We start from the raw sequence: 21,309 nt of genomic DNA, 5'->3' as shown, positions 1-21,309 counted from the left end.
TACCTTGACCATGACAGAGGGCATAGTGCTTCTCCTTCGGCTTGTCTAAGCCGTATGCTCTGTTTCCGGCACCTCCCTGGTGACTCATGTTCCCTTGGAGGTTGGAGCCTGGAATTTGATGTAAGCTCCTCACCTATGGGACAGCAGTACTCAACAGCAGTGGAGGGCTGCCTGGTTGGGAAKGGAGTTGCCGCCAGGCAGAGAAGATGGGACCAAGAGCTACCAGATGACATGCTGGGGGGAAGCTGCTAACTCCTCCTCCTCTTTCTGTGATGGCAGGTCTGGTAGGCAGCTTACAAACCTTCCTTTTGGAGAGAGGAGCATAGACTGCAACTCATGGAAGCCACTGCCACTGAAAGAGACTCAGTGAGAGTGCAGATTGAGTTGCATTTTCCTTCCACTTTCACTACTGATACCATATTTTGGTGTGAACAAAGCAGGCAGGGTCCTGTGGTTGCCTTTCTTGCTGGAGACTCTTGCTGCCTGAGGCAGCYATCTGTTTTGTCTAAAGTCAGGCCCACATGGAATTTTTCTTACTCTATTATTGCATAAAATGCAGTAAGGTGTAAAAGCTTTGAAACTTTAGGTAACCTTTGTTTAATTTGTAACAATYTATTGTCTAGTCTGAAACATTCTGGGAAATAATGATGATCATTTTCAGAAAGCTTGTTAATCTTTGTTTTTAAATCCACTAGTTACATGWTAAATTATTCAAACTTAAAAATAACTCAAGTTCAATTAGATTATTTGAACCAGTCACTTAAGTGTGAATAAGACTCTCCACACAGGAGTTAAAAGTTACTTGATTGGCCCAGTTCACTGTTGGTTAGCTTTGATAGGCTTTCCTGTTAGTGTATACGAATGCAGGAGCAACTTTGCAAAATCAAACTGAAGGCTCATCTGGACCAGTACACTGTTTTCCACAGAGGCTTAGGGAAGAGTACCAAAGGAGGAAAAGAATACAATAACAGTTATTTCTRTCTTCTTGAGCCAGAAGATAGAGAGATAGATCTCTGCAGATACATCTCTGAAACTAAAGAGCATAGGATGTTGCGCTTAAGTTTCTAGTTTTTACCTTCTTGTGCTACAGTAAAGACTTTCAGTTTGTGTTAACATATTGGGAAAGAGCCATGCAGCTGTCATTTGTCTATGTCTCAGGGAAAGCACCCTCCATATGTGTGCAAGGCAGGTGGCTGGAGACAGCAAATATTGCTGATTTGCTGACTGTGATGGAAGTGAGCACTGTAAGGACCTTCTATGCTTTAGACCAGAATGCTTCTTTGTGGACTTGTATGGAACATCTTTGTGACTCTGCTTTAGCATTTATAGAGACTTGGTGATTCTAAATAATGGCTTTGTTTTGGCTAGCAGACTGCTCCWTGAGAGCACTCACTCACTCATTGGTGATCCATAAGAACTCCTCCAAGAGATATTGGCAAAAACGTGCCAGAGCTGCACAGCTGCAGCTTTGACATCTGCTGAAGGATACATTTCGTGTTAAAAAATGTTTTAAAGGACACTTTTTGCATGCATTTTGAGGAGGCTTATTCTTCCTTTGCTCAAGCAGACCATGCCCATCTAGACCAACCTAAACCAAGCCTTATGCAGTGTAGTGCTGCGTTCTGTTGCTCTGAGTTGTGCTCTGTTCAGCRTTCAGATGGATGCTATAGAGTCAAACCAGTTTTCTTATATCACTGGGTGCTTAAAGTCCGGACAGAATMCAAAACACTATTTGACCATTTTAATAGTTTATTTTTTTCCATCTGACYTATAGGAGAAAATGAGGAAAGTGGAAGACATCGTGAAGGATCATTTGCTGTACCTTGATGCTGTACATGAATTCACAGACTGGCTCCATTCTGCAAAAGAAGAGCTGCACCGCTGGTCAGATGCATCTGGAGATACATCAGCCATACAGAAAAAGCTGACCAAAATCAATGTAAGAAAATTTACCATGGTATCATCCGCCATTCAGAACCTGTGCTTTAAAACAGGTCAGGGACAGAAAGTTGTGGGATATTGCTCTTYGTGTATTTAAAATGGTTATAGCATTTCAGTGAGCTGAAAATAAGGTTAAGCAACGTTATGTCTTCTCCTCCCTTCCCCCTATCAAAAGGATAGAGAATAAGTGCAATCAGAACTTAGACCCAAGCTAACCACTGGCACACATGAAAATAATTTGGGAGAGCAGGAGCCCAGTGGCATCACAGAGGAATGTGGCCTAGCTGACTAATGAATACTGCTTTACCCTCATCCCCAAGTATGCTTTCTCCTCTTGGCAGAGTTGTCTGAATCAAAGCCAGAAACAACTTTCCCTGGTTTGCATGAAATGGAGATGCATGAAGCAGTGCAAGAATTATTCTCCCCAAACACAGTAGAAATTTATAGGTTACCTCCCTGTAGAGAAATATATAAGRTTGCTTCCTTATCCTGGCATTTGTATGGATGGGTCCATCCGTTCCTAGGCATTATGAGTGTCTGAGCAAGTTGCATATTCTTAACACAGCATTAAAGTAGATCCCATATTTTGCTCATGCCTGATGTTTGCTTTCAGATACTCATGGCAGCATTTTGCACTGCTCCTAAACGTGAGAGGATGGGCCGGTGAACGGACTACTAGATGATAGTTCAGGATACCTGAGTTCACATTGCAGATTTGTTGCATACACTTGGACAGTTTTTAGTTTCCTCTGTTTTTAAGCTCCCCATGTGTAAAATAAGGAAGGGAGGAGATAGTTCTTTCTAGCTCGTARGGCTAATAAGAGAATAAATAACTTTACTTTGGCATGTCATGGTTAAGAYGGTATTTATGTTCTCTGACTTCTCRAGCTGAAAACTCCCCAAATTTCCATGTAGCATGTGCAAGATTGAAATAAGACACTKTARAAAGAATTCATTAAAAAAGAACATGTGCAACCAATTATGGCACATCACAGATAACGGGTAGCCTGTAAAATGCTTTTTCTGAGCAACACAATTGTGTTCTTAAAATTGCTATGATCAGCTGCAAACTGGTGTTTCTTGTAAAAAAGGTCAGAACAACATTCTTTTCCCTATGTTAACCTAAACCAATTATTTTAGTATCTAAAAAAAGTTCTTTCTCTCGCAAGCTAATGAAAGTTTGTAATCCGTGTGCTACCATTAGAATTGCTCTCTGATTGATTTAAAGCCTGCACTCTTGATTTAATTTTCCTGCACTCTTTCTTTTCACTGCATTTTCCCGTGCCTTTACGCAGCGTGGGTGTCGTGAAAGCATTTGTGCTGGAACCGCTCCGCGGTGCAGCGCGYGCCCCGGGCTGCAGCCTCCCCGCCGCCCGCGCGGGCCCCCGGCTGCGGCTGCGGCCGCGGCTGCGGCAGCGGCTGCAGTGGGTCGCGTCCCGGCGGTTCGGCTGGCAGCCCGGCGGGTTACCATGGCAATGTTGCCTTGCAGGAGCTGCTAGACTCCCGCCCGGTCGGCGCGGGCCGCCTCGGCCGAGTGGAGACGCTGGCTCCGGCGGCCAAGCGCGGCACGGCTGCCGGCGGCTGCCAGCTCCTCGCGGCGGAGATGCAGGCCCTGCAGTCAGACTGGGAGCAGTGGGAAGAGAGCGCTTTCCAAAGCCGACGCAGCCTGGAGGATCTGCTCAGCCAGATGGCCCTGTCGGAGCAGGAATTCGCCGCCCAGGTCGCTCAGCTGGAAAAGGCCCTGGAGCAGTTCGGCACGCTGCTGGCCGCCTGGTCGCTGCGCCTGGCCCCCCTGGACAGCCGGCACACGGACACCGAGCTCGTGGAGTGCTGGCGCAGGGAAAAGGTAACGCCCTGGCTCGTTTTCTAACAAGTTTCTGGTTGCAAATGCACAGCTACTGCAGGCAGAAAAGTTCTGCGAAGCAGGACTGTCAAGGGATGGGCGAAGCAGAAAATAATGAGATGTACTTASAAAAATATGTTTACGAAATTTCTGCTCTGAGGAACTTTTTATAACTGTAATCATAGCAAGCAGTGTTTGTAGTAAACACACTTCTCTCCTTGACCTCTACTGCACAAGGCTTAGCAAATGCTACCCAGATCATAGACATTAAAAGTGGGGCTTGTCGYGAAGAAAAGGAAGGAACTAACATACTATTTCTGAACTTCTGTTCCAATTTCCTCAGTGTTTCAAGTCAGAGTAGTGCTTGATCAGGGAAATGTGGAGCTTTTCTAAAAGCTAAGTAGCAGCTGGAGCCATTTCTTTTCCTATAATTCATGAGGCGTGTACTGAGCTTATTCTTCCTGTTTCTTGAAATGCCCTTCACATCATGCATGTTAAGATCTTSTCCCATTCTAGTCATTTCTTGTTAAAGAAATGATCCTAGAAGTTGCTGTGCTTGTGTATTCCTTATGCTTTGCTCAGGAATGCAGTAGGATTTAGAGAAACAGAGAGGCAGTTCCCCCTCCTGTCTTCTAGCAGAACTTCCATGTGTATGTATCCCATACATACACACAAATATCCGCACATACACATTTATATATACRCATATATATTTGCAACAATTAAGATAACTTGCACACCAACTACACTATGCATGTATGTATCTCTGTTGTTAGGAATCACAGATGGCCAGAAAAGACACAGAGTMTCTCTCTCACTACAGGGAAGTGTTGCAATAAAGTAGTATAGAAAGAGAGAGATGCGAYTGCTTTTTTCTGACTCCTCGACTGAAAAAATACTATAAAACCCTCAGGACACCTTGTCTTTAAACTAAGATTATAAATCTCCTCTAGTTTTTGTGCCAAGTTATTTCTGTGGCTTCCCCTTTCACAGAATCCCCTAACACAGATTTATAGAACTGACTTGCCTGCTTGCCAGCACCTAACTGTAAGAGGAAAATAAAGCTGACATTACACTGTAGCAAGTAATAATACAAATACACAATCTCTTCTGTGGTTATATGTTTTCTTAAAGTAAGGGAAGACTTGGATTTATCATCAGTACACAGCAGCAATTATCAGACTTTTTTATTTAAAAGACAGAGAAGTACTAAATTCATGGAATTCCCAGGAGAGATGTAAGGATCTTGCTTTTATTAGTACTATATATACTGTATATGTAYTGTAGCTCTGTGTAACAATGCTTTATTTAGATTATAAAGATATAAACTGTAAGTGGTGAGTAAAATGCAGAAGAAACTCAAGAATTGCTATGCACAGCTCTACTATGTGATTTTATTTATAGCTAGAGGAAGTGGGGTAGTGATCCTTCCATTTCTGGACTTCAGGGGTAGGTCCCATTGTGAACGTACAATAGCACTGAAGCCTTCCATTACTGTTGTCTCACAGTGATTCYATTGTCAAGTTAGCCAAGGTCACAGATTAAAAATGTATTTCCTAACTCTCAGGGTTAGGAAGCTCATTCTGGTAGCCCAGACTCAAGCTCTGCTCCTATGGGTTTATGCAATATAACGGCGACAGATTCTGCCCTTGGAAACCAGCAAATTATTTTGGTAGTTGTCAGATTCAAAAGAAAATGCAACTTGCTGCACCAGTACTATCAGTGATTCACTGTGTCTGTATGGAAATATGTATAGTTAAATGTACCCTGCTTTTCAAGGAAAATATTCCCATTTTCAAAAATAGATGATGCATAAAATTGTGTATCATCAGAATAATCTTTTAGTAGTTGCTAGAATAGATTGTTTGAAAACCGGCAATTTTAACCTCTGTGATACTCGTTGGGCACATTTTCTTTTTTTAAAAAAAAGTTGTTACTCTTTCGTTATGGTGGTTATATGGATATGAAGAATATATGACATCTTGTGTTTAAATAATGGCCATTGTGTTGTCATTCCTAATACTTTCAAAAAAAGGTCCTGTATATAGTTTAGCATAGTAAGATAAACAAAAAGTAGTGAGTTTACATTTATTTCTAAGCATCATTGCTATTACATAATTACTTAACTCAAATGCTATTTTATACGGTATTGAAACAAACCAGCCGTGTGAATATTTCAAACTTACTTTAAGTCAATAATTTTAGCAYGAATAATATAAATCTGAGGAGTCCTTAAAGTCTGTTCAAGCAAAATATTTTTTCATACCCATAAGAACAAACAAAAATTAGTACATATAAAACACATCCAAAATGTTTCTGGACTTAGTTACTGTAAATCCAAACAGATTACAGTAACATTAATATAATGAAGCCCTGATTATGGACTTGTATCCAAGCTGCGTTGCAGTTTTCTTTTTCTCAAAACAGACTTTTTTCTGGCAGTTCGGATCATATGAAGATGCAATATACATGTCTTTTTTTTTTCCTTTTTACTTGCTCTGAAATACAGGAAATAGTCTTAAAATTAATTCCACAACTCTGCCAATAGGCTTTTTCAGGAAAAGGAATTTGAGAAGAGCACAAGGTTGCTTGTGTGTAGTAGACACATTAGCTGAACTGCTTGGCTTTTGTCCATTTGCTGTTCTTACTAAACTCGTTGACTGGCTTGCTAGACTCTTGCTGATATTTGTTTTTACTTCTGAGTTATATAAAGGGACATGTAACAGATACCTGTTTATTGCAGGGTTATGAATACTTCACAGTGAGGAAYAGTGAGCATTTTTATCTTTGTAATATAGAATGTGAGGCAATGGTATTTTCAAAATCCTCTGTGTATATTTTCATGTACATAAATTGTAAGTGTCCTGAACATATGATTTTGTGCTTATAGATAATTACAAGCTGTTTACTATGTATATTCTCAATCATTCTTTTGTATATGTTCAAAAACATGTTTGGGGGCTTTCTTGTCCCACTTCCCCTGTCCCCTTTCTAATCTGTCTTGCTTTCACATGGTAAGTTTCTTACGTTTGTAAGTATACTTCTATTTTGGCACTTGGATGTATGTACATTAATGTATGTACACTAAATGCTCTAGCTTGTCTGTGCTGCATAACGTCTGTTGTGATGAATATAACTAGGTAGAAGGTTGTCTTTTCTCCCGGGTATTTTAAGAGTGATGGCTGGTGATTTTAACTTCTAGTGGGATGAAGGGCAAATTCTGCTTTGCGAATTATGCTRGAGTACCGGGCAGGATACTGCAGTGAGGGTGTTTGTGGACACCAGCATGAGGACTGCTTTTGTTGCATCTCTCCTAGTGCCTTGAGCTAAGCCAACGATGGCACTTTTTTGTAGGCTTAGCTGTCTCCAAATCAAGAGTCTTGCCAGTGCGGTAGTGACAGCCAGTAACCCATTCACTCTCACTGGATTGTAAGAAGCTGTCCTTTCTGTATTTTGAAACCTGYTGTGAAAATGTTGAAGCTGTTAGAAGCTTTGTGCATATATTCCCTTTTTTGGATACAACTTAAAATAGTTTGTACTGAGCATGTTAAACTCAGGCAAGCAGGCTAACTGTATGATACGTACTGTTCCCTAATTGTATGTATTTTCATATGTACACAGCTAACAGATAATATCATATCTATCAAAACCAAATGTATAMCTTAAGCTTTTTTTTTGTGAATATTGTGAGCTAAAAAAATTTGAAGTGTCCAGAAATTTGGTCTCCAGAAGTTCATAATTTCACACAAATCTCTGTATTTCTGTAGGTTTGACTGTTTAARTAATCTCAAAATCTCAAAAATCTCAAAAAAATGCATAGATCACAAATTAAGTTGACCTTAAATTTCCATAAACATTCAAATGATTTTGTTAAAAAATTTCTTGACTACTATTACTTGGTCCTATTCATGATGAAAAAAGAGTGGTGTTCAAAAAATGCCCAGATGTTTTATAAGCAGCAATGCCACATTCAACAGTAACTTTTAACCATTTTTGAAAGTGAGATTCAGGCTTATAAGTTGCTTTACKTAAAATACCCAATATATTTTGTTCTTAATCTTAAAGTACTCATGTTCTAGGTTGTTTTAAGTATTTAGAATTACCCTTAAAGGGGTCTTTCTTTTTTTTCATTGATTGTGCAGGTAATTTGACTTTCTAGTTCCAATCATTTGAAATAAATCATAATTAGATTCCTAACACACCCAGTGTGGATCCTCTTTTTAGATGTATGTTTTTCCAATTAATTACTAGTGGGTTGTGTCTGGGGAAGTACTAGAGCAAGAAATGCCTAAACAACTTTATAAATTCAATCGTGTTTATTTTGGTTCCTTATGTTGTAGTAAAGGGAATCACTCTTTTCTGTTTCAAAATAAATGGCACAGGACATCATTTACTTGAAGTTCCAGATAGTATAAGGTGTTAAAACAATTTCTTAATGTTATATATTTAAAAGTTTTTGACATTTGGATTCTGCATAGATGTAGGTTTTAGGAATAATGTTTCCACATAGTACAAAGAATTTAAGATGTGTTCGGTTTAAATTATAAYATACAGCAGACAAGAATCTTTTCATACCGCAGTTTTTGTTTAGTATTTGCTTTGTTTTAACAGGAAACTTTGGATGCTCTAGCAAAGTCTGAGCATATGACAGATGAGATCAAGACTCAATTAAATGACCTTTGTAGATTTTCCAGAGATTTGAGTGCTCATTCTTCAAAAGTTTCAGGGTTGATTAAGGAGTATAACAGGTAGGCATTTATCTTTTTGTGGTTAATCCATCTCATGTGTGTTTGSGTTTTGTTTTAAGAAATCACTAATCAGAATCATAGAAGAAAATGATAGCTAGAATCATTGTCTTGATTTTAGTGGCAATAAAGATGGTAAAAAGTTGCAATTTGTTTTTTTTCTGAGAGGCAGATTATGTCAGCTGAAATTAGTGTATGTCCACACCTGATCTATTACAAGAGAAATACATATAAGAAACTGAATTAGAATCACAGAATCATAGAATCAGTAAGGTTGGAAGGGACCTCTGGAGGTCATCTAGTCCAACCTCCCTGCTCAGCAGGGTCACCTAGAGCATGTTAGACAGGGTTGCATCCAGACGAGCCTTGAAGATCTCCAGAGAAGGAGACTCCACAAYCTSTCTGRGCAACCTATTCCAGTGCTCCATCACTCACAGGGAAGAAATTCCCCCTCACAGTCAGGCAGAACTTCCAGTGTTTCAATTTTTGCYCATTGCCTCTTGTCCTGTCCCATGAGACAACTGAAAAGAGTTTGTCCCCATTCCCTTGACATCCTCCCTTCAGGTACTTATACACATTGATAAGATCCCTCCTCAGTCTTCTCCAGGCTAAACAGGCCCAGCTCTCACAGCCTTTCCTCATAGGGCAGGTGCCCCAGCCCTCTTATCATCCTCGTAGCCCTACACTGGACTYTCTCCAATAGCTCCATGTCTCTCTTGTCCTGGGGAGCCCAGAACTGGACACAGTACTCGAGATGAGGCCTCMCCAGGGCTGAGCAGAGGGKCAGRATCACCTCYCTYGACCTGCTGGCAACACTCTTCCTAATGCASCCCAGGAKACCWTTGGCCTTCTTGGCCACAAGGGCAYATTGCTGGCTCATGGTCCTCTTGTCATCCACCAGCTCTCCCAGGTCCTTCTCTGCAGAGCTGCTGTCCAGCAGGTCAGCCCCCAGCTTGTACTGGTGCCTAGGGTTATTTTTCTCTAGGTGCAGGACTCTGCACTTGCCCTTGTTGAACSTCATGAGGTTCCTCTCTGCCCAACTCTCCAGCCTGTCCAGATCTCTCTGAATGGCAGCACAGCCCTCAGGGGTATCAGCCACTCCTCCCAGCATGGTTTCATCAGCAAACTTGCTGAGGAGGCACTCTGTCCCCTCATCCAGGTCATTGATGAAAAAGTTGAACAGGATGGGACCCAGTACAGAGCCCTGGGGGACGCCACTAGCCACAGGCCTCCAACTAGACTTCGCGCCACTGATGACGACCCTCTGAGCTCTGCCTTTCAGCCAGTTCTCAATTCACCTCACTGTCCTCTTGTCTAACCCACACTTGCTGAGCTTATCTAGAAGGATGTTATGGGAGACAGTGTCAAAAGCCTTGCTGAAGTCAAGGTACACAACGTCCACTGCTCTCCCCTCATCTACCCAGCCAGTCGTTCCATCACAGAAGGCTATCACATTGGTTAAGGAGGATTTCCCCTTGGTGAATCCATGCTGGCTACTCCYGATCACCTTCTTCTCCTCCATATGTCTGGAGATGACATCCAGAATGAAAATTAGACCCACAGTTCATTTGCTTGAAAGGGAGAACAAGCTGTAACAGTTATTTAGATTATTTTTCTTAATTTGTTCCCTAATTTCACTCCTATTAAAGTACTAGCTGATACAGTGAAGCSAATGTTTACTTACACTTTTGCTTTCTCAGGTTGCTCTAGCTGATTTACTTTGGAGTGTTGTGCTTGCATTTCAGACGCAAGATTCTGTTAGTTCTTGCAGAGGTTGTAGCTTTTGGCTTTTGTGGCTGCAAAAGAAGGACATAATGACTTAGACTGATCCCTTCTAACATTATGAACCTAGCAAAGCCACGTAAATTAGAAATGCAATTGCTGTGGATTGCACGTCCGGTCCYTAGAGAGATAAAGGGGCTTGTGGAAACAGTTCACGCTTAGGCGAGCTCAATCACTCTCTGGAAGTGTTTGTCTCTGTCGTATCTATGACAGCTATGTCCCAATTTACATGCTTCACTTTTAAGGAACTGAAAGATTCTAAAGGATTTCCTGATGCCTCAGTTAAGTACTTAAAGTTGGTAAGAGGACTCCAAGTTAACCTAACCTTACCATTTTGTCTCAGAGAACTAAATAATTGCTGTCACCTAATGGAATCCTACCTTTTCTCTTTACCTCCTTCTACTATCTTGTGCTTCCCTAATGTGATATACCCAGCCTCTGTCTGCAGGCTTCAAAAGGATGTCAGAGTAAAGAGCAGATCTTGCAGCAAAGATTTCGGACAGCTTTCAGAGATTTCCAGCAGTGGCTAGTCAATGCAAAAATCACCACAGCCAAATGCTTTGATATGCCTCAAAATATCACTGAAGTTTCAGCAAGTCTGCAGAAAATACAGGTAACTCTAAAGCAACAAGATATTAATCTACAGGAGACCTGGTTGATTTAATATAAAAGTCAGATTGAATTTGGAGGTAACTTGAAGATTAYGAATATTAAACTATTTGTATATGGTAATAAAGTTTTCAGATAATTCTTACACATAAATGTTTCCATATACTTCTTACACATCAGCATGTGCAAGTATTCTGTGAAGACAAATACTTTGAACAAGGGAAGCTAAGTTAAGGATGCAGAGGATAAGTCACACACATTAGACRTAGCTCAAGATCCACCTGTTAGTCCATACTGCTATTCAGTCGTTGAAAGGACAAGTGGCTTTCATTTTGTATGTCACCTCGAAATTGGCCATTACCCTAGCAGTTACCAACCATACTGTGTCAGGATATTGGTTCCCTGAAACAAAAGTGTTATTACTTGCTGTATCGTGAACATTTAAAGAAATATAATGCCCAATTAAAGGACAGGTCATTGTCTCATGAAGTGCAAAACATATTCTCAGGTAATCCTAGAGTTTTAGTATGTACATTGTTTAGACACATGACACTTCTGGTCTAGGTATCTGTTGTCCCTAAATCTTTTAAAATGGAATGCACCCAAAGATGAATTAATATGTTAATGTGCAGAAACAATAATCTGTGTCTGCTGAATTTTCTGGGAGCTCTGCCATTGACCTTTCCTGGACCAGAAGTTCACAAAAAACAAAGCTTTTACTAAATACAGCCAATTATCTCATTATTATTTTTAGGAATTCTTATCAGAAAGTGAGACTGGGCAACATAGGCTAAACATGGTAGCATCCAAAGGAGAACTACTGTGCTCTATTTTACCAAAAGAAAAGGCTCAAGTTATCCAGGACAAAGCTGCTACTGCTAAAGAAGATTGGAAAAATTTTATCACCACCCTTCACCAAAAGGAATCTGCATTGGAGGTATTAAACTTGCCACAGCAGGAAAAGATGGGATCTAAATTGCCTCTTTGCTTTTTGTTTCAGACCACACACATCTTGGTAGAGCTCCTTACAGTTTAGGTCTCCCATATAGCCAGCTGTAACTGCTTATAATGTGACAAAACTACTACTTAGCTACTCTCAAGAAGTCCCATTCTTCCATTTTGTTTACATTTTACTTATATCTATTTATATCCTTACCATATGATTTATTTTTGATTTAAACGGGTGTTTCATGCAGAAGGATATTGTTCAGAGTAACTAAAGAAGGCAAAGGGAGCAGTGGCTCAAATTCATTAACTTGAGTTATAAAATATACTGGAAAACTAAAACACATTAAAAAGACATTGTCTTTTTTTAAGGACTCTTTCCTTAACACAGAGTTCTGAAACTATTGCTGACTGACTAGTCCCAGTACAGTGRGTTAACTTTGTCTTTTATTGGGAACAAGTGAAATGCAGTGAAGATTCATTTGAGCAACTTTTTGAATAAGCCCCAGTGCCCTTCTCTGTTCAGAACTCACAATTCAACAAGCAGAGAAGGTAAATATGTTTAAAACATAATCTCTTTCAAGGTCATAGGCTTTAAGGTCAAAAGGTCTTAGTTGGAATTCCTTGCATAACATAGGAGAGCTAAAGTTTGCCTAGGCATTCCTATTTCAAACCAGTGCTGTCTAGCTAGCTGAGAAAAATTTCAATTAATTGATTTAATAGGTCATGTAGTAAATTCTTTCAAATAAGCTTCTCAGGTAAGGACTTACCTTTCTGCATCTCAAAGTGGCCATGGGAAGATGTTGTAAGAGGCTAATCTTTCTGAGCCTGGCATTTTTCATTCTCATAGGCTAATTCTTTTATTCTGATATCTAATTTAAGTGATAAGGCTATGGCTAAAAAAGAAAGCAAAATTAATCTAACAATAGGAATAACTATGGCACAGGAACTATATATTTCTATTTCATATGAATTATTTCAGATACAATATTTTGGTATGCAGAATAACCCTATAATAAAAATAGGCAGACACCAAGGGAATGCCTACATACACATTATGCACACATTTTTACAACCACAGTTTTACACTAAAAATATAATCAGAAACGATGACAGGGGTTGAATTTAGCCATACAGCCCTTAGGAATGACAGCATCCCTTTGAATGGGGATCAGTGAGAATGACTACAGGCAGATGTTAAGTAATTCTCATTCCAGACTAGATTCAAACTGTCTTAGCTATGTGAGTCAGACTTACGTTGAGTCGAAGCTAATAAGCTTTATAAAGCTTTCAGTTCAGAGAAAATTTGCATTGGCTTCCCCTCAACTGTGTAGACTTATCCCAAATTGTTGCCTCTGTGTTGTCTCCTGAAGAGGTATTCTCTCAACTTTTTTTTGTGAGATGGGAAGGAACAGAGTAAYGTTACTTCACCTCAGTAGTATATCTTTCATGTGTATTTGATTTGCAGGTTGTGCATTAGTTGCATCCTATGCAATAGGACTGTTTATAAATTTGTGCATTACGTGTCTTCCCAGAACTTAAAGATCCAGATGAAGGACTTTGAAGTAAGTGCTGAACCTCTGCAGGAGTGGCTGAGCATGACTGAGAAGATGGTACAAGGAAGTAGTAGTCGACTCTATGATCTTCCTTCCAAGAGGAGAGAACAGCAGAAGTTACAGGTGGCTTCTCCAGGAGCCTTTTTAATACAGCCAGCCCTTCCTTTCCCATCCTTCCAGTCTTATTCATTCCTTGTAAAACCTTGATCATACTGGCCTCGTGGCCTCTAAATAAGATGAAGCTGGTTTCAAGCATTGCTTTTGACAGTGCTCTACAACCAGGYGTTGCTTCTCCACATTCTTCATGACATGCTACTTCATTGCTGTTGCTATATGGTGTGTCTTTCTCAGCATGCTTGTCATTTGTCATTTCTGTTTTTTTTTTTTTTAATGAGGGCTTCATGCTTCTATGTTGTGTGCTTTCTTGCATCCACTCTTAATATTAACATGCTTGTGCTTTACAGTCTGTCCTTGAGGAAATAAGCTGCCATGAGCATCAGCTCAACAGGCTAAAAGAGAAAGCTCAGCAGCTGTGTGAAGAGCAAGCTGTCAGCAAAAGCTTTATGCGCAGAGTGTCTCAGCTGTCTTCTCAATACCTTACCCTAAGCAACCTGACAAAGGTAATGCACCCCATATATGTGCTTTTAAGCAGTTCATTTGATGTATATGGAGAAAAAAAGATTGAAATGTGAAATACTGCAGCTGTCTTGCTCATCTGCTGTGTGGTATGTCTGACCTATCTTGTCTTTTGCACTGGGTTTAAAGAGTGGGAAGTAAGGACCTGGATAATTCCATGAACAGCTGACAAAACAGAAATGCATTTTTTAAATGTATTTTGATTGAAAAGTAATTGAAAAATAAGTACTTCATTATACAGTAATTCTCCCCTCCCCCATGCAATAACAATTTTGATTATTTAAAGCATTGGAGATAATTTAGTTTAGTAATCAGGGCATTTGCAAGAGGTATTTTTCAAAACTTAGACATTGTTTTTCTTTAAAATACAGAAGCTTTATAAGGAAATGTTATTGTTTCATGGCATTCTATAATGATGATTTATTATTGGCTTCCTAAGAGTCTTGTCTAAAACTTGATAGATTGGTCTTCATCATTATTTTTGGAAAAAAAAAAAAAAAGAAGAAGAAAAGAAAGAAATTGTTATCTGTCAGGCTGATTTTCAAGATTCAGGGAGAGGAAYAGGCCAAAGTCTAAAGCAGTACACTAGAAACTAAGGGAGTTAGGTTAAATTTTGTCTGTTCTACTGAGTGGTACTTGACAGGATGTTTCACCACCTGATATTCTTTCTGTCTCCACTATGTAAGCAGATTAAAAGGTCTTTATATCAGGACTGTTACTCTTCACAAAGTATCAGTCATGAAGGAGGCTTGATACTGAATCAGGTTTCTGGTTACTACTGTAATGAGGATAATTTAGGATATTGAAAGTGTGTTATGAGTTAACTCAATTCATAAAATATTTATCCTTGAGTAACTACTAGTTTGTTAATTACTATCTTTTCTGTAGAAATAAAAATTATAAAGCATATCTAAGGCGGTGTGACATACTGAAAATTATTGTATGTATAGCCATAATAATTTTTCATAATTAAAAAATGAGAAGAGGAAAGACACATGAGTAACTAACATTAGCTTATGACGGCAGAATTTCTAGGAGAGGCCAGAATGAGAGGATGGCATCTGGGACAAAGGRTATATATGATCCAGTATGTGTGAGAAATCCCAAAATTCTTTGGGCAGCCATAGAAGTTTAGGACAGACTCACCTCTGTTATTTCCTCATCGTGTTTCACTGAGTTGACTTTAATTCTCTGTCGCAAAGTAAACTATACTGTGCTCTGGATTCGTTAATCTCAGGCCTTATAGCAATGAAAAGTCTGGTAAACTTGAGCGTTTTTTCTTTCTCATGTCAGTGTTTCGGTGTTACTAATTTTCCAGAAAAACGGATATGSCAGCAGGAGCTATTGAGAAAAATAAGTCTTATCCCAAGCATCAACAAAGTAATGTTGCTGTAGTGGCGTATCTTCACAGGCTTATATCTGTCCTGTGCATTGACAGACTTTACAAGTTATCTTCACTTGCGGCATTGATATGGAGCTTAGTTAGGCATGATTCACCAGATTTTTTTTWAAAAAGGTAGAAAGATAAACAGAAATTTTCATCTGCTTTAAATGAGGCAGAGACAGATGAAACTTTACATATAGAAGACAAAAGCAGACATTTTGACATTTTCATTTATATATTATGTTCGGACAATTCATATGTGCGTGTGCGAAACTGATAGTTACAAGTACGCTTACTTGAGCATGGAATTAATTTAGGAAGAGAACTGGGGAAACTTGTTCTAACATTTTAAGTAGGCAAGGGGAAAAATGATCACTTAAATAGGTGCTGGTGCTAATTGCTGATAAATTTCAGGAGAAGGTTTCCAGGATGGATAGGGTCGTTGCAGAGCACCAGCAGTTCTCTCACAGCGTCAAGGACCTCCAGGACTGGATGGCTGATGCAGTTCACATGCTTGAGTCCTACTGTCATCCCACTGCAGACAAGAGTGTGCTGGACAGCCGGATGTTAAAGTTGGAGGTATGGAAACAAGATTCCAGAACCAGCACCTTTAAAATCTGTGAGAGGAATGCAAATACCCCATCCTTTACATGAGCTGTTACTTATTAGAGTAACAATTCATACAGTTCAAATCCTAACTTTCCATTTAYTCAACACTTCTTACAGAGAAAAAAACTCATTATTAGAAGTTTTCATTAAGAAAGATATAGGTGCCATTATGCTATGGAAAATTGTGCATACCTACAAATTTCTAAAAACTCAGAATATGGTATATGGCTATTGAAGGCTAAAAGGAAGAACTATAATATTCACTTCTGTTACTTTAATATACTTTAATATTACAGGCGGTATGAATGATTCAGCACAGCTTTTCATAACATAGTCTGCTTGTAGTTGTTGAAACACTGCCTGTCCAGAACTAATTTGTGTCTCCTAGGTAGGATTTTGCTTTAAAAATGGTGATTTAGTTAAGAAAATAGCATCTACTGATATCACTGCACAAAAGATGTTAAAAACTGTACTCAGAAAACACTGTTCTTCATAACTTTGGTGTCCATAGCTTGACCACCGCTTAAAAGCTGAGACAAGCCCTACCAAACTATACAGATGCCTCAAAAAGCAAGAGATTGTAGCAAAATATTAAACTCTTGTTTTGCCTTTTGTTTTTTGAGTCTTTCAGGTTCATGTTTTGAAGCTTCTCATGACTTTACATAGTGTTAGAAGCTCTGTAGTTTACWGCTGCATAGTTCTAGGGGCTGAGGTCTTAAAGATGACATTGCTCGTTGTCACCTGAGTTTATACGCTGATACTCTCATTTTGCATCTTAGTTGTACTGTACTTCAGCCCTATAGTATGTTTTCTCYTTACTACTTGTTTTCTCCCAGATAAATACTCCTGTTTTCTACCTAAATAACATTCCTTTCAGAATATCTCCTTTTCCTCACCCAGAAATACCTTCTCTGATGCAGTGCAAGTACCTGCATAGATTCAATAAAAAGTTCTCTGTTAACTTCAGACTTATGGCCTGAACCTAATCTTTGAAAGATATCTTTTCCTTAYGAAACTCAGCTATGAACCCCACTCCTTTTTCCAACTTTTTTCTATGAACTGCTGAATTTGATCAGTTCATTTTCTCGTGAAGCTAGTTAGTATATTCATGATGCCCAGTTTATGATAAAACAGGAATATCTGTTCACTGGAATATCTGTTCAATTTTTAGGGACTTCTAGCAGTGAAACAAGAAAAAGAAATACAGATGAAAATGGTTCTGACAAGAGGAGAATCTGTTCTGCAAAACACTTCTCCAGAGGGAGTGCCAGTGATTGAACRGCAGTTGCAGACCCTGAAGGACAGCTGGGCTTCTCTTCTGTCTGCTTGTATCCAGTGCAAGAGGTAAAAAGGATATGAGGTGCAGAATGATGCTTGATAACAAAGCACTGGTAAAAATTCTGTAATTATAGTTCTTACAGTGATGCTCAAAGTGATAGAATAAAATTAAAAAGAGAAAAACACACAGAAAAAAATGCAACTTTCTATGGTAAAGTGCAATGCAAACATTTCAATTTGAAACAACCAAGGCAATTAACCATTAGAAGGCAGCAGCTTACTAATATATGAAAAAGGCCAGAAAATTTCTGATTCGGAATCTTATRCTTTTGATTATATTTTGTTTACTAAAGCTAGCACACATCAGCTAGCTATGTAATTTACAGACCTCCTTAACCTTCGAAGTTTGGAAAACTTAATCCCTTTATATCAGCCACACCTACTCCTAATCAGTCTATAGGGGGGTTTAACAGCTCTGTCTAGGGTTGTTTAGCTTGCAATATATCTGTCTTATAGACATAGTCTAGAATGACTGTATATGACTATATCCGACTGCTTAAATAGCATGAGAAACTGCACTATAGCAACAAATACTTATTTTTAAATTATAGTCAGCTGGAAGGAGCTCTCTCCAAATGGACAAGTTACCAGGATGATGTTCGCCAGTTTTCCAGCTGGATGGATAAAGTAGAAGCAAACATGAATGCTTCTGAAAGGCAATATGCAGAACTGAGGGAAAAAGCAGCTGCCCTCAGCAAAGCAAAGGTCTGTTTGCTTTAGTGTTTTACTTTACCACAAATCAACAACAAATCCATATCATTTTATAAACAACAAAAAATGCTGAATAAGATTAATCTACGATCTTGTTTTAATGTTGCTGATTCATAAATCTGTCTGTCCTCTGTTTTCAGCTACTCAGTGAAGAAGTGTTGAGCCACAGCAGCCTATTAGAGACTATTGAAATGAAAGGCAATGCAATGACTGAGCATTATGTAACTCAGCTCGAACTCCAGGACCTTCAGGAGCGATAYAAGTTCCTCAAAGACAGAACAAGGGTACAGTTTTCCCTGATAATGCTCAATCAAATTTTCAAGACAAAAAGGGAGCAAAGCTTTTTCTCTGATGATTTGTTTCACAGTTAAATAAAGAGTAAAGGTTTAGGGGCAGATGTAATTTATTCATGTAACATAAAATTATTGTRATGAATTATCAGTCTTCTTATAATAGTGAATTTGAAACCTTTTCAGAAAGATTCTGAAGTTTCGAATCTGAAAAAACAATGGGTGAATAGTTTGAGGAATTCTGTGTCAAACGTCTTGTTGACTTCAGTGCAGAGATAATTTTACCCATCATGACTGAAAAGTCCAAAGCATCTCTGAGTATTTGCGGTTTGTATGAATGTATATTCTGCAAGAAATRAAGTCAATCAGCAGATTCACAACCAGCAGCAATTCACAAATGGTTGAGACTTACATGAAAGCTTACTACCAAACACAAATCTTATTAGCAAGTGAAAAAGATGACTTTATAGTCAAAAGACCTAGCATAATAAATYCTACATTAAATGATAAATTTTAGTATAATAAGTTTGGAAGACAAGTGAAGACCAAGATGATTATTAATGTAAGATAAGTAACATTACTAGATATCTTCAGCAACAAAAGACCTGGGGGTACCTTTAGTAAAGCTAGATGATTATATCCAGTTAACCCAAATCCTCTTATGGCAGTTTTGTCTCCATCTAAACTTGGGCCTCGATTCCTAGCAGATCTTCCAGGGTGTGATTTGCATGTGGTACGCTCTTCTTGCACCTAGAAAGACCAGTCTGTTGCTACCACATGATACCTTTCATACTGTACCCCAGATATGGCAATGTTTTTAGTATTTGGTTGTGAAATTGTTGTAACTTGCTTACCACATACATAGAAAATTTGCAGTCCAATTTTTATTGCATTCTTTAGGAATTGTCCACAAATGACTTAGGTAGCCTTCAAAACTAAAGTGGATACTCTTAATAGAAGGTTGGCTGATTATTATTCCATTGGTAAAAAATCCTACAAAGAAAAATAGACTAATTTCTAAGCTCATCCTCTTGTTGATCACTTTGGTATAGTTAATTAATTTAAACTAGTTTAAAAATAAAATMAAATAGGTCTTTTGTTATTAGACATTAAGGTTCTATTTAAAATTGATCCAGGATCAAAACTTCAGATCCTCAAAGTCACAGAACTTAGATAAAGAATCTTTTAGGATATGTAACTGTATCCCCATACTTGACCCCTCTTTCTCTAAACTATCCTCAGAATCCAAATGCTCTTGAATTTTAGTAATATTCAGCTTCATACCTAAGCATTTCCCTTGATGTCATTTCTAGATTTAGAATTTCTTGGTTTGATGAAACACTAATATATGCATGTATATATGTGTTTATTTATTTATTTATATATTTATATTTATTTTTAAATAAACAGGAAGCAGTAACGAAAGCTGAAGGACTACTTAACTTACATCAGGAGTACCAGAGAAATTTGAAGGCCTTTGAAGCTTGGCTGGAGAAGGAACAGGAAAAGCTTGACTGCTTATCACATCTGGAAGGTGATTCCCAGAAGCAGGAGGCAACACTCCGAGACTTACAGGTACAGAACTTGTGACATCTCATGTCAAAAAATCCTACTTCTAAAATAACAGAATAATATTAACTGCTGGACCGAAATTACATCTCTTTTTTGCCTTGAGAACAGCTTTGATTCACAAATACATAAGCCTTTTTATGTAAGCCTTTATATAAGTCTTTTGCTGCTCAAAATGCTTCCAATAAAGTCATTGGAAACATTGTCACTTATTTTAAGGAAGAAGTATCAGGCCTTGTATGTAATTTCCAGGTATATTAATGCTCTCTTGCAAGTATTGAATTTGTTTTAGATCTTGGCCTATATTGAGGATGCTATCTCTTCTTTTCTTTGTGTTTCATAGAAAWTTAAAAGTAATCCTTTCATTGAGCTTTCATCTTTCACTGCTTACAGTGCAGATGCATCTCACCTACCTTCATGAGTCTGAATGTCAACATGTGGCTTAAGCTAGTTATATAGGCTTCTGTGGAGAAGACAGAGAATGATAGCCAGCTCCTATTTCTGTTAGATACCTATGTTTAATGGAATAAATTATTCTTTGAATTATTCCAATTCCACTGACAGTCATGAGGTTCTCAGCAACCARTCTCACCTCTCAGGTGAGGCAGGAAGACTATGAGTGAACCCTTCAGGTGATGGTGAAGAGTAACCCCTTAGTACTTCAGTAATCTCCCAGTTATGATCTGAAGCTGGCTTAGGATAGTTTCATGCTTGTTCTTGAAACTAGCAGTAACACAAAAGGTCTATACTTGAGCACAAGTTATGAAATATTTCATACATTTTTCAGGATACTGGGAAGATCTCTGTATGATCAGGGATTTGCATATATGTCTTGCTATAGGAGTTTATTTTTAAAAATTTGAAACCATTTAAATAATCTGAATATATACCTCAAGAGGGTATCTAGAATTCTTAGAATGATGTATGAAAAACATGTAGAAATAAACAAGTATGTTTATTATTAAAGAATTTGAGTTGTAAATCTGGAGCCTCAGCTTGTTCCGTATTTATAAGTAGATTCAGTTTTAGAATCAGATTTACAGTGTGTTTGCTAGGAAAATTTTGAGTTTAAGRTTGTGAATGGATTCCAAGCTCCCATGTGAGCTAGAATGGCAACTGTTTCAGAAGTTATGATAAGTTTAGCAGGAGAGTAAGGAAAATAAAGTGTGTTTCATTAATAATCCTCTCTAATTCACTAGTCAATAATACTGATAGGGATAGATAGTTTTGTAAATGAGCATGCCAGCATAAGGTGTTGTAGAAGTAGTGTAAGGTGTGTTCAACCTTAAATACTTACAGGGAAGTTCTAGATAACTTAATAACTGCTTTTTTCTTAAATAGAATGAAGTCT

General features: G+C 38.4%; 1 protein-coding gene across 1 annotated transcript in view; it reads left to right on the top strand.

The window, feature by feature from the left end:
* Window positions 1-21,309, top strand: part of SYNE1 (spectrin repeat containing nuclear envelope protein 1) — a 313,359-nt gene that overhangs the window by 148,050 nt on the left and 144,000 nt on the right. The window contains exons 52-63 of the mRNA XM_085308428.1: window positions 1,775-1,939; window positions 3,431-3,787; window positions 8,396-8,532; window positions 10,747-10,924; window positions 11,675-11,857; window positions 13,401-13,544; window positions 13,886-14,041; window positions 15,856-16,020; window positions 17,222-17,394; window positions 17,940-18,093; window positions 18,240-18,383; window positions 19,800-19,964. Of these exons, the coding sequence (XP_085164554.1) occupies window positions 1,775-1,939; window positions 3,431-3,787; window positions 8,396-8,532; window positions 10,747-10,924; window positions 11,675-11,857; window positions 13,401-13,544; window positions 13,886-14,041; window positions 15,856-16,020; window positions 17,222-17,394; window positions 17,940-18,093; window positions 18,240-18,383; window positions 19,800-19,964 (2,121 nt within the window). The remainder of the gene's footprint in view (window positions 1-1,774; window positions 1,940-3,430; window positions 3,788-8,395; window positions 8,533-10,746; window positions 10,925-11,674; window positions 11,858-13,400; window positions 13,545-13,885; window positions 14,042-15,855; window positions 16,021-17,221; window positions 17,395-17,939; window positions 18,094-18,239; window positions 18,384-19,799; window positions 19,965-21,309) is intronic.

The sequence above is a fragment of the Rhea americana genome, unplaced genomic scaffold (genome assembly GCF_003343005.1).
Source record: "Rhea americana isolate MKP2758 unplaced genomic scaffold, rheAme1 scaffold_275, whole genome shotgun sequence".
In the NCBI taxonomy this organism is placed as follows: Eukaryota; Metazoa; Chordata; class Aves; order Rheiformes; family Rheidae; genus Rhea; species Rhea americana.
Note: the sequence above shows the minus strand (reverse complement) of the source record. Positions and strands in the feature narration are given on the sequence as shown.